The 12,051-nt window shown below is 44.6% G+C and overlaps 1 protein-coding gene across 6 annotated transcripts in view; it reads right to left on the reverse strand.

The window, feature by feature from the left end:
- Nucleotides 1-12,051, reverse strand: part of AUTS2 (activator of transcription and developmental regulator AUTS2) — a 798,248-nt gene that overhangs the window by 533,509 nt on the left and 252,688 nt on the right. The window contains exon 1 of one of the 6 annotated variants that reach the window (XM_054210345.1): nt 1,571-1,829. The exons of the other annotated variants lie outside the window; for them this stretch is intronic. Coding sequence (XP_054066320.1) covers nt 1,571-1,618 — 48 coding nt within the window. The 5' untranslated portion in view covers nt 1,619-1,829. Of the gene's footprint in view, nt 1-1,570; nt 1,830-12,051 lie in introns of those variants that run through there. 6 annotated transcript variants of the gene reach the window in all.

The raw sequence follows: 12,051 nt of genomic DNA on the forward strand, positions 1-12,051 counted from the left end.
CACAAAAATCACCCGGTGACAGAAAAGCAGGAACATTATCTGCTCTGTTCAGGGACTCCAGGCCTTTCTGGTTGAACTGCAAGGAGTATTTAAAAAAAATAAATAAATCACAAAATGAAAACGTAAGGTGAAAAAAAAATCCCTGGCATTTTAAATAACTGACCTCACCCGCTGGCAGATAACTACTGATTTCATTAGATTTTTCTTTCCAGGAAGAGTTTCATACGCTAAATATGCAGACTCGATTTGTTTTGGTACAGATGTTTACAGGTCTGATATGACATTAAATAACACGGAATTATTGTAGGGAAACATCAAGGAGATAAAATATAACTGCCTAATAAAGTGGATTTTGCAGTCAAATTGCCTTTGTAAGACTTCCCAAAACAAATGAAAATGGAATAGTTAAATCTGGGACTTTGTTAAATATGCTATTTGCAGCCTGGGATAAATGATAGGACAATCTTGTTAAATGAAATATATATGCTTCTTGTTAAATGAAATATATATGCTTTCACTGTGTGCAGTATAACTTGAGGCACAAAGACAAGAAATAAATCAAAGTGGGACTATTTGCCAGAACAGAAAATTTCAGGCTAATGGCACACGCGTGGGTTTCCCCCCTGTTTTAAGAATACCAAGTTGCTGACTGCTCGAGGATGGTTATGGAACAGATAGTGAGACTTCCTAATATTTTCACAAAAAAAACTGTCTTGTTCTCTTCCCCATTTTGCTGGATTGAAGAAAACAGCAATGCTACACCCAAATACTCTGTCTGGGTCTCAGCGTTACTGGCAACAAGATCAGTCTTTAACCTGGGGCAGGAAACCCTCCAGGGACATATTCGGTGAAAACACATCGCAGTCAAGCAGGTCCCTGCTGAAATCCTGGTCCATCCTCTCCCTGTCCCTCTGTTTCCCCCAGGCATCTGGGTACCAAGGGACAGGCAAGATAAAGTGCAAGGGGAGTGTAAAAGGAAAATCCAACAGAAAGCACCGTGTTCCACACAATAAGAAATGCAGCAAGTTCCACAGTAAAACCTCCAGCAAACAGCGTTAGAATACATCTCACTACTTTTTGATCAATAAACCTTCTTTTTTCCGTAATAATTACAGGCAATTAAATATTTACTTTGTTACTAAAGGAGAAGAAAAGAACTGACTGCCCTGCAGAAGCCAGTCACATCTCATGACCGGCTCTACAGAACAAGAAATATTCCTGCCTTTCAAGCTCCACACGAGAAAAACAAATACATCTCTATCACTGTTTTGTGTTTGGTTTTTTTTTTTTAACTGACACAGCACACAGGAATTAGATCTGAGCTTTCCTTTCCTCTTCCACTTGCACCATGCCGAAGTTGCGGCTGTCACATTCCAAGCCCATACCCTGCGCTGCACTGGCTTTCGGCACAGTGTTCCCTATCAAGCCATGGAAAAACAAATTCACCGGCAAAACTTCTCAGCCGCGTTCGCTCAGCTGGTGGCCAGAGCTGCCCTTCAAGGGAAGGGGGCTGCAGGCGACCGCGCAGCAATCCCTTGGGAAAGGCTGCAGGAGAAAACGTACCACTTACCTTCTCTGCATACTTGAACTTGACGTAGAACCAACTTGACTTGATCATTGTGTCACCTCCTGCCCTTGTTAAAAAACAAAAAAGCAACCCAAACCTATCCTGCTGCTGAAAAGCAGTGTGCCAGCACTCTTTCCGTCAGAGACGGCAATTTTCCAAGGGGAGCGCAGTATTTAGGGGAAGCGCAGGGTGGGAGAAAATAAAAAAAAAAAAAAGGAGAGCAAGAAAAAACGATGCTTTCCTTCCGCAGTTCCAGTTTGTCCCCTCCTGCCCTCCCAACGCTGAGTGCGATCTCGCTTGCTGCAAGAGAGCTCGGCGAATGCCTTCGCTCCGCGGTTCGCTGTCAGCTTGGCTGCCTGACAAGAGAATTCCTCAAATGGACTTCAGCTGCATTCATCACAAATGGCACATGTCAGTAAAGCCAGGAGGCTGGCTCCAGCGCTGGCAGCCTCCCAGGACCATGACCTCCCCCAGTGGGATGAATAATGAATTCCAGCACTTCCCTCCAGACACAGATTAACACCTGGCTAAACATTATTCTGACAATGAGCTTGCCCATTCGGAGAACCCTACACCAGCGCGTTAACCCCTCGCTCTCCCACCCAGTAGGGTGGCGATGCTTCGGAGGCTGCCCCACAGTGCCCTCCCCCATCTAAAGAAAGATTACGGAACTATATATAGTTTAGAAACAATAAAGCCTCTTAAGCATAAAGCAAATATCTCCTTTCCAATTCTGCAGCTGCAGTAATGCTACCATGTAACCGGAGCAAGTCATCAGGAGTCATGCTCTCCTCTGCTCCCCGCCTTTCTCAGCCCCCCCTCTACATACCCACTTGTTAAGCTCTGATGCTGTCAGGCTAATGCTTTAATGTAGTATCTGTAAAGACACTTTAAAAAAAACACCAAAAAACCCCCAAACAAACAAAAAACCCCAACAAAACAACCACCACTATCAACATGAAGCTAATGCATAAATAAATCCTGGGAAGACACCCATCAGACTACTTGTTCCTTTGTCCCTTCGGAAAGCCTGCCCGATTCCCTGCCTCTGGTTTAATGAGACACATTGATTTGGTTGCAGCTCGCTGCAAATCTCCCAGCCCCAAGCACGCCACAGAGCAGTGAATATCAAGTTGCAAAGTACAGGATGAATATAATCAGCCTACTGTATTTCCGCTGTATACAGAAAGGGCTGTTCTGGAGCAGAGCTATCTGGCCCAGCATCCTGTGCCCAAACACTCTGAGATGCACAAGGGAACAATGTAAGAAATCTCGAGTGCCCACAGCGTCACGTCTAATAACACAGATGGACCTGCATTTGTCAAGCATGTAGCTGAAGCTCTTTATGTTTCCGTAAGATGCTGAAGGAGGTTCAGAATTTCACTAAATGCAGTAGGAGAAAGTGGCCTCATTTTGTTGTTTTTCACCAGCTGTCTGGTTATTTAAGTGGGAGTCTCACAGTATGCTCTCCTGCAAAAAAAGAGAATAATTTGCTTCTCATTATTTTCAGATCAGTTATGATTTTACAGATTTTTCTCATCTCCCTTATATCACACCTTTTGGGGACTGGAGACTCCCAGACTATTAAATTTCTCCTTGTAGGGAAGCTGTGCATGTCTCCACAGATCCTTTTCATCATTCTCTGTACCTTTTCTAAGTCTAGGTATCTTTTTCATAGGCTGAGTGAGATGGAATAAACACGTGTACCACTGACTGACCACCTCCTACTATATGTACACACAGAGATCTATAGTGGATGAGACAGATCCTGAAACCTAGTTTGTCAATATTACTCACCTAAAAAGTACTATCAATACTGGTAATGGTCTCGGTGCCTCATATGAAAGCTGTAACTTTGAAAGCCTGGCTGCTCTTTCACTCGCCAACAGAGGTTTTTAGAACTTTTCATAAACTCAGGCTTATACAAGGGATGCAAATACCAATAATGGCCAATAACAGCCACCTCATTTAATTGAGGGTATGGCTCTAACCTCCCTGTGTGGTCTTGCAGGTGGGAAGATGCCCCAGTCCATCCCTCAACTGCGATGAGGCTGCTCAGCCCCACACTGCACCCAGACCCCTGCCTGCCCCTGCTCAGCCGGGCACCGGGGCCAGCGAGTCCCTTCCAACGCCCCTCAACACAACCGCAGCCAAGCTTCAAATCACCGCCGTCCACACTCATAGCTGTCAGAAACGGCTTTCCACTGATGCCACAGAACAGTATTCCCACTCTCCCTTTAATCCTACACTTCTGTGGGAGAATTAATGTATGCTAAAAGGGTGGTAAAATGCCTCAGTCTTTTTCAGGTCTATGGAAACACCAGAAATCACATCGTGCAAAGGCAATACTGGATGGGAAGGTCTCCTACAGGGAACACACAGCCAAAGCAAATTAACACACTGATTTTTATTGGCACCTTCTATTTTCTGCACCTAACAAGCTGGGGTTTGAAGTTGCAAATGAATAAACAGGACAGATCTGGCTGTATGTTCAAATGAGATCAGGTCAGTGTGAGTGCCTCGCTTCCTTCCCAGCTGCCGCTCTGCCCAGGGCCCTGCTGTTACCCCGGTCCCTGCTGGCACTGCCCGGGATGTACTGCAACCACCCAGTGTGAGCCACAGAGGTGGTGTCAAGAGCGTGACTCATCCTCAAGCTGCCTGTGTCCACACGGACACCGCGCTCTCTTGTACCCAATTATAGGAAGTTTGCTCCCTGCATTGACCCAGGAGTCCCCGAGGGGACCTGGGGGCAATATCACAGGGCACAGCCACCGAAGAAGTGAGCTCTGACACCGCGTACCAAGCACAAACAGCTGTGGCTCAAAGCAATTACCAGGCCCTGGATGTTTTCCACTGGTTCATTAGCATCTGGCAGGACCTAAAGTTCCAGGGTCACAAAACACAGAGCTATTATTTTATCTCAGGAAAATGCACAACGACATCCCTCGAGAGCTGTCGTTTTGTAATCAAAGGACAAGTGCAGCAGGGGGAACGGAGATGCAGAATTTCCAGCCATCACATCCCCCAGCCAGGCAGGGAAGAGCCGATCACGCCACAGGATTGCTCATTTTTTGTTACACTTTTGAAACCCCCAGCATTAGCATCTACAAACAGCCCCTAACCAGCACCAGCGGAACCTGGTTATTTCTTATAATATTAATAGCTGTTTACGTTTGCACATGTACAAGAAGTACACAACAGCTTAATTTTCAACACTGCATTCATCTTTGCAGTTGAGCAAAATACACCATTTATTTCAAAACCTACAGTGTCAGCGCTTTGTCTGAAGTGTATTTGAGATTCATATTTTATGGAGTTATTGTCTGTGGGGTGCACCACACAACAGCTTCGTTTCTGGTTTGCCAATTCATCTTCACTTGTTAGGGACACGCTGCCAGACAAACAATACCTTGGTTAGGAATTCATCCCTAAAGGTGCTGTTGCACCAAGCCCTGGCATCCCATGCCCCCTCTTTCAAACATCCATCGATAACATGAAATAACGTACTATTCAGATTCTAAGTTTGCACAGCCAAAATCCAGACTTGACTTTCTATACTCCCCGAAAGGGAACCACGTTTTGAGAGAATATTTGCAATTCTCCCAGAAGAAACATCTTTTGATTTATTCAGCAGGTTTTGTCATACTCTAATATACCATTTTGGAAGTAAGACGGTGTACAAAGGAATTGAAATAACCTCCTTTTTAACAGACCACTGGTTCTAAGCCTTTTAATACGCCCTAATGTATATTTAGATATTGATCCACGTTCCTTTCAATTATCCCCCATGACAAAGCTAATCATACAGCAATGCAAGCAAACCAAACAGTGAGCAGTAACAATTTGATTTTTAAGTTGCCTAAAAGCAGGCTCTACCTCCTCCTCTTCTCTTTGACTCCGGGTTTGTTGTCGAGTCAGACTGGCGCTTCCTCGGCGCTCCGTGGGAGGGAGGGAAGGAGCAAAGCGGGCACTATTTCACCTTCTACGTGCCGCAGGTATAAATACCTCGAAGAAAGGGTGAAAACCCACCTGCAAGGGCATGCGGTGGAGCCGAGCTGATCCTGAAAATAAGCTAAAGAGCCCTGACCCTTATCCCAAGCGAAACCAACCTCTGCCCATGTATCTGTGCGTGCAGAGAGGCTAAAGCAAGATGATGTATATGCAGCAGGGCCTTCATCCAAGATGAACTGCATCCATTCCGATCTCCTTGGCACTATGAGAGCAGAAAATCATCTCACTCCCTATTACCATAACAGCTTTCACACTTCCCAACCGGCAGAGTGAAGCGTGGGGATGTGGGAAAAAAAATAGGACATAAACAACAAGCACAAAGTTTAGATAAATAGGAAGATCCCATCTCCAGAAAATGTTTACAGCAATTTTTATAATTAGCCTGTGAAAAGAAAAAGGCAATTTGGAATGAGTACAAATAAAAAGGATTTTGAAATGTTTTTCACAGTTCGGAATGGCTCCTAATGTACCAGCCAAAGCAGTGATCCCTGGAAGATTATCTGAGGCTGAGACCAAAGCCTGTGGGATCTGCAAGCCGACTAAAGGAGAAAGTTTTTCCTCAAGTTCAGAGAACTGCAGAGTAATATGGATTACTTTAAATGAAGTGCAAGTGCTGAAGCTCCGGCTGCCGGCCTTGCAACATGCCCAGCACTTCTCGGGCTTTAAACTAGCAAATACCAGATTCACTTCAAAGAACCCATATTCCCTAACGGCGTTTCTGTTTTAGAAGTAACCCAGAATTACCCCAGCTCTGTCTTCGGACTCCTTTACACCCTAAAAGGCTTCCCAGGGCCTGGGCAGTGGGGAAAAGGGTCAGAATGACCAAAGACAAACAAATCGATGGCCACGTCTCAGAACCAACACCATGAACTAACAAGGCTTCCGCAGCCTCCTGGGGCCCGCGTTACCGGACATTTCTGATTCGCATGAAGGCCAACAGGGAACTATCATCTTTCAGGCTAATAGAAAGCACTGTGGGATTTGCTGTCTTGCTATTAACTTGATAACAATCCCATCTTGTACCTTATAACCCTGCTCTCCCATCAACACCATCTGCTCTTTCATCTTGAGTGCTGCCGAAAAATCTCATCACAACCACGCTGCTGTCAATTCCTACTTCTGTGCACGTTGTGAAAAGAAACTCTCTAGGTCACTGGTCTGAACCCAATGCAGGCTGGCAGCATCCGAGAGCTCTTATGCTCTAACATCTACTTAGAGCAGGCACAAAATGAGCTGCACCCCATGTCTGGTGCATCGAAGTTCCCGGGACTGGCACCACTTCAGACAGAGATGCAGGATGAAGTGCTCCAGGAGACCAATGCCACCCCTACGCCCCCAGGCACTGCCATGCTTTATGGAATTATTTTTTTGCAATGACTGAGAGGTGCATTTAACATTTTCCCTGCCTGCTGTAAAGACTTGGCAGGTCTTACAGCTGCTTTTCCCTAGGACACGGATGAAACCTAATAAGTAAGGCTACCTGATTCAAAGAGAAAGAGTACAGATTAACTTGCGAAAAGCAGTCTGAAGTAGTGTATCTCCCCCAGCGAAGTGCCAATTTGCAATGAGTTACGGTGAGCGATAACCCAGCTCAGGCATGTGCTCAGCTTTCCAGGTGAAATTACGGCTAGGAGGCACAACCACAGAAGCCTGAAAGATTCAAAGACACCTCGATGCGGTCCGCAGAGGACAAGAAACAGACATTTGCTAGTGGTATACAATCTGCAAGAGACAGACTGAGACAGAAGAAGGACAGCCCAGAAGCCTGGCACACAAGAGCCGAGCTCATGATGGCTCACAATATGTTACTTCTGCCACATTGAGTTATATCAGGTTACAATAAGGAAAGCTACTGACATTATACGATATATATGTAACTGTGCCAGGAAGTCACGTGTGAGTATCTTCAGCAATGGGAGGCAAAGTTTGCTTAAAACGTCTTTTTTAATCCCTCTGAAAAAGAAGGTGCAGTGCTATAATCTGTAATTAAAAAAAATAACAATAATTGTCATCTGGACAAAATGGCTTATGATATTAAAAGATCAAATGATGCTTTTGTAATCCTACACAATGCTTCTGCATTTTGTTCCCTGGCTTTCTGGTTACTGAGAGCTACAGCAATATTTGGCCAGGGTTTTATTACCGGGAGAAAAGTTCACTTCTGAGAACACACCAGTACTCAAAAGTGTTTGAAATGACACAGTTCTCAACTGCAGAAAGCCGTGATTTCTCTGACACTCCATTTCATCCTACTGAATACATGTCTGCAACACATTAGATAGTTGTCTGTATATATCACCCTCATGTACACATGGAACAGGGGTGAGGGAGCAATATATCCGGGGGGGGGGGGGGGGGGCGGGGAGAGAAGTAAAGCAATGCATTAAGAAAACAGAACCTTCCCATGCAATGTACGTATATACATTTAAGCATTCACACAAGTTTCCTTTGAACATAAAAAGGGATTCGATGGCAGGGCACTAATGCCCGCAGTTAAATCAAGTCCTGTTCAGCAAAACGTTTAACTCTCAAAATCCACGCCAGCACAGATAAGCCCGCAGTGCCAATAGCTCCTGCCTGCAGCAATGGATACAGGGTAATTTACACCTCAGCAATAAGTGCTGTAACCTACTTAACGCTTACCGAGGCATACGGCTGTGCACAGCGATCAAGGACTAACGAAGGAGGAACTGTAAAGCCTTGTCCTCCCGTCCATGAGGTCCACGCAGCCGTGCCCAGCGACGACCAGCAGGTCACAGATCTCGAGCACCGCAGGCTCCAGGCAGCCCCCTCACACTCTGCCATCGCAAGTGTAACCACCTAAAAACCTAATGTGATCCTTGCCTTGGTTTTTGCATGACTCGAAATTCTTCTGGTGTTACACAGAACGAGTACCCCAGCACGGTTCAGGAAGGCAGCGACAAAGAAACAACCAGTATCTCCCCGAACATTGGATTACCAGCCCCAGCTCCCCTTCACCCAACAGAAAGCACCCTAAAAGGTCCTTATTTCTTTCAACTGCCAAGAGGTTTACTGTGTTCATAACCCACTTCTCTGGGAAGTTCCCAGGATACCGGTGCTACCCGATGGTTCCCATACCCAACACCGCTTTGACCAGGTCTGAGAGGCCTTGCGCTCACCAAGCAGACAAACGACCCCAGCTGAAGCAGAGTGGGGACCGCAGCCCGTAAGTGCGCGTGTTCATGCATGGGCGTGTATAACATAACTAAAACCAACCAGTCGATTTGAACTTGCATCACCATTTGATTTCCAAAGTAATTTTAATTCTTGGGAAGTTTCCCTTTAAAAATGAGATTTTGTTCTTTAATATTCATTGACTTCTCGTTTGCTTCCCACACACAACACATTATTTACTCTACAGTGGCTCGGTGCATCAATTATGGTAATAGTTTGTGAATAACATTTGCATTATGGGAAAACGAGCCTGGTTATTTAGCACTAGCCGAACCATCCCTCTGGAAAATTGTCACAAACATACGTATCATATGCCTCCACTTAAACAGATCTGTAATTACACTCGTTTATTAGGAAGAGCCAGGGTTTTTTCCCTTCCTCGCTTTTTTTTTTTTGCCTTTTTTTTTTTCTAAATCCACTTTCTGAGAGCAGACGAACATCTCTATAACCCTTCCCCTTACTCAGCCAGCCAAAGGTAAAGGCTAATGACTGGTGTCACCACGTTCTCATGGCAAGGCTTACTTCATATTGAGATGTTAGGGGTGTAACGCATCTTCTGTATTAGTTTACCTTAATGCAGAAAGCATCTTCTGTATTAGTTTACCTTAATGCAGAAAACTTCATATTGAGATGTTAGGGGTGTAACGCATCTTCTGTATTAGTTTACCTTAATGCACAAAGCGTGGCTCAGTAATTGTGGCGTTCGATTAATGCTCCATTTCAGTCCCTTCAACTAAATTCCAAGCTCAGTCCAACTACTGTAAATTCCGATTAACATCTATATTACATCAGCACGCGGAGTTTATATTCCACAAGCAGGACTGACGGATGCTAGGCGCTGCACACGGGGAGCGATACGGTCCTTGCCTTACCCAGAGTAACTCTATTGCTGCTAAAATTAGTGCGTTTAGAGTAGCAAATAGGGCATTACACTTTCTCAGTGTTTATGAATGCCTGCCTCAAAACTTCTCAATGTTTTTAAGCAATTCAGAAGAGCACAAAAAAATTAAAACAGGGGGTGTTCACCCCCACAAAAAAAAATGTTAAAAAATCCCAATAAAAATAAACAAACAGAAAACCAAACAGCTTTGTGCATTGAGGAGCTGTAGTACCAGCACCCCGGGAAGAACTCATGGCATTTCTTACACTGCAAAATTCTTAGAAATAAAAAGTTATGTTAGTCTATAGCAGTTGTTGGCTTGCTTTTATAGTGCCTATTGTAAATTCAGGTATATCTGGAGAAGTTAATCACAGCTTAAACCTTTCTTAGAGCACCATTGATTTCCACAGAGCACCTAACTGCTGTCTTCATACATAAGAAATGCACAAAACTGCTCCTTGCGACGCAAACACAGGTACGGTCCTAAACTGTAACGGGGACAAATGAAGCTATTGATGGCATCAGATCTCCATAGGCAATTCCACGATCAGAACTAAACTTTCACAGGCAGAGAAAGAGCCTTAAAACAAGTAAGCTGAAACTGGAAAGAGAGTGGCATCGACAGTGCAATAAAACAATACCCGAAGATTACGCCCTGGGCGCTACACTTAACTGCAACCGGCAACACCGAGAGCCAGCAGTTCCTCCTCAGGCTGCCGGGCAGAGCGTGGTCCAGGTCAGTAATAAGATAAGATAGTTGTTATTATTTAACGGCTCTTTCACAGCCCATGACTTGGTGATCTCAGGCCAATTCCAAAGCTTCCAGCCAAGAAATCATCCTAATGAGCCGTCTCAAAAAGCAGTCAAAGATTACGTAGGCCAGCAACGCTGAATTGCAGCCTTCATATTCAGCCAGATGTGTGTGTGGGGGGGGAAAAGATAACGTTGGACAAGTTTTAGTTTTCTCTACCTCTGTAACACCTTCCACCCAGGTTCCCGGCATACGGAAGGTACCAGGTATCGGTGCACAGAATACCAAACTGCCTTTACACAAAGCACAGCGTATCGTGTGATTTTTGAACTTCAAGGTAGAGATGGTGGTGACTGGATGTGCCGAGATTTCAGAGAGAGGAAGGAGACAGTCTTACAACTAACTGGGCACAACTTCCCACTTCAATTCAACACTGCCAGGACACTAAAAATGCCACATCAGAATAATCACACTAAAAGAGTCTGTCTGCGTCTGAATGGCACTGTGTACTTTGAAATGTCAACTCCAATACACTGTATACTTTTCCAAGACAGGTGAGGATGGAGGCATAAAACAGAAATTAGTTATTTTTGTGATGTACCTGAAATGTCAGTATTAGCTTATACTGGAGCTCTTGATCTAACAAAGTACAATTAAAAAACACAGGACAACAAAGCACAAAAGGTGGCCCCATCCAATCCAGGCAATGCTACACCCGCCACAGCAACACCAAATCAAAGCAAACCTCTTTCCTTTCACTTCGGGCAACTAAACAGCGCAGCATCATGCCCACCACAAGACTCAAAAGCAATGCTTTTTTTCCTGTCTCACTAGAAAAGGTGCGCTTGTTTTAACAGCAAAGAGAACAGTTTGGCAGCTCTTGACAAGTCTGAATCAAAGCGTCTGCAAAGAGAATGGCAAAGGTCAGGCTGATGCTGAGAGCTGGCACTGCAGTGATGTGCCACGAGCTCCCATCTCTGCTGGAAAAACGTTCAGCTCCGGCTTTGACACACTCTCCCTTGCTACAGGTTTATCTGCCTGATCCTAAGAGAGGAAAGATAAAAATAGACATGTAAAAAGGATGAGGAAAAGAAAGGGGGAAAACTCTGCAGAATAGTCCCCTCCCTCATTTTAATTATTGATGCAGACAGCCTAAGCAATCTGTAAGCCATATACATAATGTATTTACTTGAAAATCCCAGCAAATCCACATGGTATTACAGAACAAACTACAAGCTGATCTGGGAGCACTGTCTTAAGAACTGGGTAAGCTGTCTCCATGGACTCAAAAATCTGTTTGACAAACGGAAAGATTAGATTAATGTTAATAATCCTAACATGCTCGGCAGCACTTTTTCTACCCTTGCAATGCAGTTTGGGTGTCCGGTTTGGTTTGGACCCACACCAGATACTTCTTTCAGTCCAGACTTGCTTGTTTAGAATGACAAAAGGCAAGACTGGCTTACGTTCTTCAAGACCTCTGTTAGGTTATACACACCATCAGTAATGCTTAGGGATCAGGCAGAAAGTAGCAGATGTTTTACATAGCAAACGATCATGCCTGGGAAAAAAAAAAAAAATCATTTCTTGAAACAGCTGCCTTTAGGTTTGGGGCTAAAGAGAGTGGATAGGGGAAAAAGGGAGATA

Source organism: Rissa tridactyla, chromosome 7, assembly GCF_028500815.1.
Source record: "Rissa tridactyla isolate bRisTri1 chromosome 7, bRisTri1.patW.cur.20221130, whole genome shotgun sequence".
Taxonomy (NCBI): Eukaryota; Metazoa; Chordata; class Aves; order Charadriiformes; family Laridae; genus Rissa; species Rissa tridactyla.